Below are 2,252 nucleotides of genomic sequence, written 5' to 3'. Positions count from 1 at the left end.
AAGGATCCGCTTTGGAAAAATTCATTTCCAGGATGTGTCGTTGGAGATGTCGAACCCATTCCTCCTGGATGGAGAGGGGACCTTGGAATTCCACCTCGCAGAACCTAACGGAGAACAGCGCGGGTTGAGGGAAAGATTCTCCAAACAAAGGAAGAAAAGAAGAAGGATCCACAGGGTGGAGTTGGGACAGGCAGAGCTTCCCACCAGGAAACTGGATCCCTAGGGACGTGGGATTCCCGAGGTGACCCACCTGCATTTGAGGGTGTAGATGTTCCCCACAAACTTCACCAAAGAGGTTTGCGGCGGACGAGGAACCAGGGAAGGCACCGGCCTCATCCGTGGCGGCGGTTGCCGCGTCTCCTCCATTTTCTGCTGGAATTCGGCTCCTTCTTCTTCCCGGTGGAGGGGAGCGTCCAGGGGTCTCGCCTGCCTCCGCTCAAACTCTGGGATAGGAGATATGATGGGGTTAGATCAGGGTGGGGGGCACCAAAGATGGTGCGGCACAGCACCACCGGCACTGCCTTCCCCGGATGCAGGGAGCAGCCCCCACTCATCACAGAGCATCCCTGGGAGGAAGAGGAGGAGATGAAGGAGGAAAATGAGGGGTCTCATCTCCAGAATCCCACCCCGGTGTTGCCGGGAACAGGCAGAGGGGACACAGTGTGGTTTTTTCCGGCGCTGGAGACCCCTCTGCCCTCTCCTGGCTGCCTCCTCCCCAACTCACTGTTGATGTTGGAGCGTTGATGTTCCTCCAACTTCACCAACGAGAGAGGAGAAGTGATCATGGGCCGCTCACCGCTGCTTCCCCCATCCAAAATTTTTCCAGCGTCACCGTGAGCCAAATCTCCTGTTAACCCTTTACTCAGAAGGGTCACACCACTGGCTTGAAGGCTGAGAGGCATCCGGCGAGCGCCGCCCCCGCCGTCGTGATCCCGGGCGTGGGAAGAGTTACGGAATTTCTTGGTGAAGGGCCGCCCGCCTTGGATGTAACTCCGGTAAGCGCCGGCTTTTTGAGGTCGATGTCGGATCCATTCGCTCAGGGTCTCGATGGGTGAACCGTTAACGCACCATTCGGTGACGCCGAATTGCCGGAGATGCGCCCGCGCGTGGCTGGCCAGGGCTTTGCGGTTTTCGAAGTAGAGGCCGCACAGCTCGCAGCAATCTTCGCCGGCTGAGGCGGGGATGGAAAACACGCGGTGAAGGCAGGGACGCGGCACGGAGCCACACCCCACCAACACCGGCTGTCTCCACGCTCTGCACCGAGGCAGATCTTCCCTGGGATTGAAATTCCCGGGGTTTTTCCAGCTCCAGGAGTCTCCCCAGGATGTGGCAGGGGGAAAAAGCTCCACAGAAACCGGATAAACTGGGCAACTACCTCAAATCTCCGCTCCTCTCCCCAGGATCTGCAACTCCATGAGCCAAAAACCCCCATCCCGGCACAGATCTGTGCGTTCCCAGTGGCCATCCTACTGCACAATGGGACACCCCGGAGAGGGGACACCCCGGAGAGGGGACACCCCGGAGAGGCCACACCCTGGAGAGGCCATACCCCAGAGAGGCCACACCCTGGAGAAGGGACACCCCAGAGAGGCCACACCCGAGAGGCCACACCCTGGTGAGGGGACACCCCGGAGAGGGGACACCCGAGAGGCCACATCCCAGAGAGGCCACGCCGCGCTTCTCCTCCCCACATTCCCCACTTACACGTGTGCGCAGGTTTGTCGTGCACGGATTTGGTTTTGAAAGGCAGCTCGGTTTGGATGTACGCCTTGTGCTTGACTTCGGCGTGAGGACCCAACCGATCATCCGGTAACGGTCGTTTGGCGGATAACGGCGTCAGGAAACCACCTTGGGGTTTGCTGGTGAGAGGTGACAATGAGATCTCCCGGTTCAAAGTGGAACTACCGGGGTTGGGTTTCCCCGTCCGCCCGCCCAGAGGAGGCAGAGCCATTCCCTGGAGGATTTTCCCAGGGGATTTGGGATCCGTCCCTTCCTCCCCGAAAGATTTAGGAGGTTCAATGCTGGAAGTGTGAGGTTCTTTCTTGATAACGCAAGGTTTGGTTTTCTTCTTGAGGATCTCCCGTAAGGTGTCGATGGGTGAACCGTTAACCGACCACTCGGTCACCCCCATCTGGCGGAGGTGGGATCGAGCGTGACTCGACAAACCTTTGCGGTTCTCGAAATATTCGCCGCAAAACTCGCAACGGATATCTCGTACCGGGTCGGCTCGGGAGGCTGCGGGGAGAGATGTG

At 58.9% G+C, this 2,252-nt stretch overlaps 1 protein-coding gene across 1 annotated transcript; it reads right to left on the bottom strand.

Annotated features, from left to right (window-relative positions):
- Position 1: 1 nt before the first annotated feature.
- WIZ (WIZ zinc finger) lies at positions 2-2,239 on the bottom strand (the record flags this gene model as incomplete). Its single annotated transcript, XM_010171460.1, has 4 exons — positions 2-104; positions 251-443; positions 725-1,171; positions 1,705-2,239. Coding segments are annotated over 4 exons (1,278 nt in total), but the record flags the coding sequence as incomplete, so codon positions are not given.
- Positions 2,240-2,252: the final 13 nt, after the last annotated feature.

This window comes from Antrostomus carolinensis, unplaced genomic scaffold, assembly GCF_000700745.2.
Source record: "Antrostomus carolinensis isolate BGI_N321 unplaced genomic scaffold, ASM70074v2 scaffold43057, whole genome shotgun sequence".
NCBI lineage: Eukaryota > Metazoa > Chordata > Aves > Caprimulgiformes > Caprimulgidae > Antrostomus > Antrostomus carolinensis.
The sequence above is the reverse complement of the archived record's forward strand: the minus strand, read 5'-3'. Positions and strand labels throughout refer to the sequence as shown.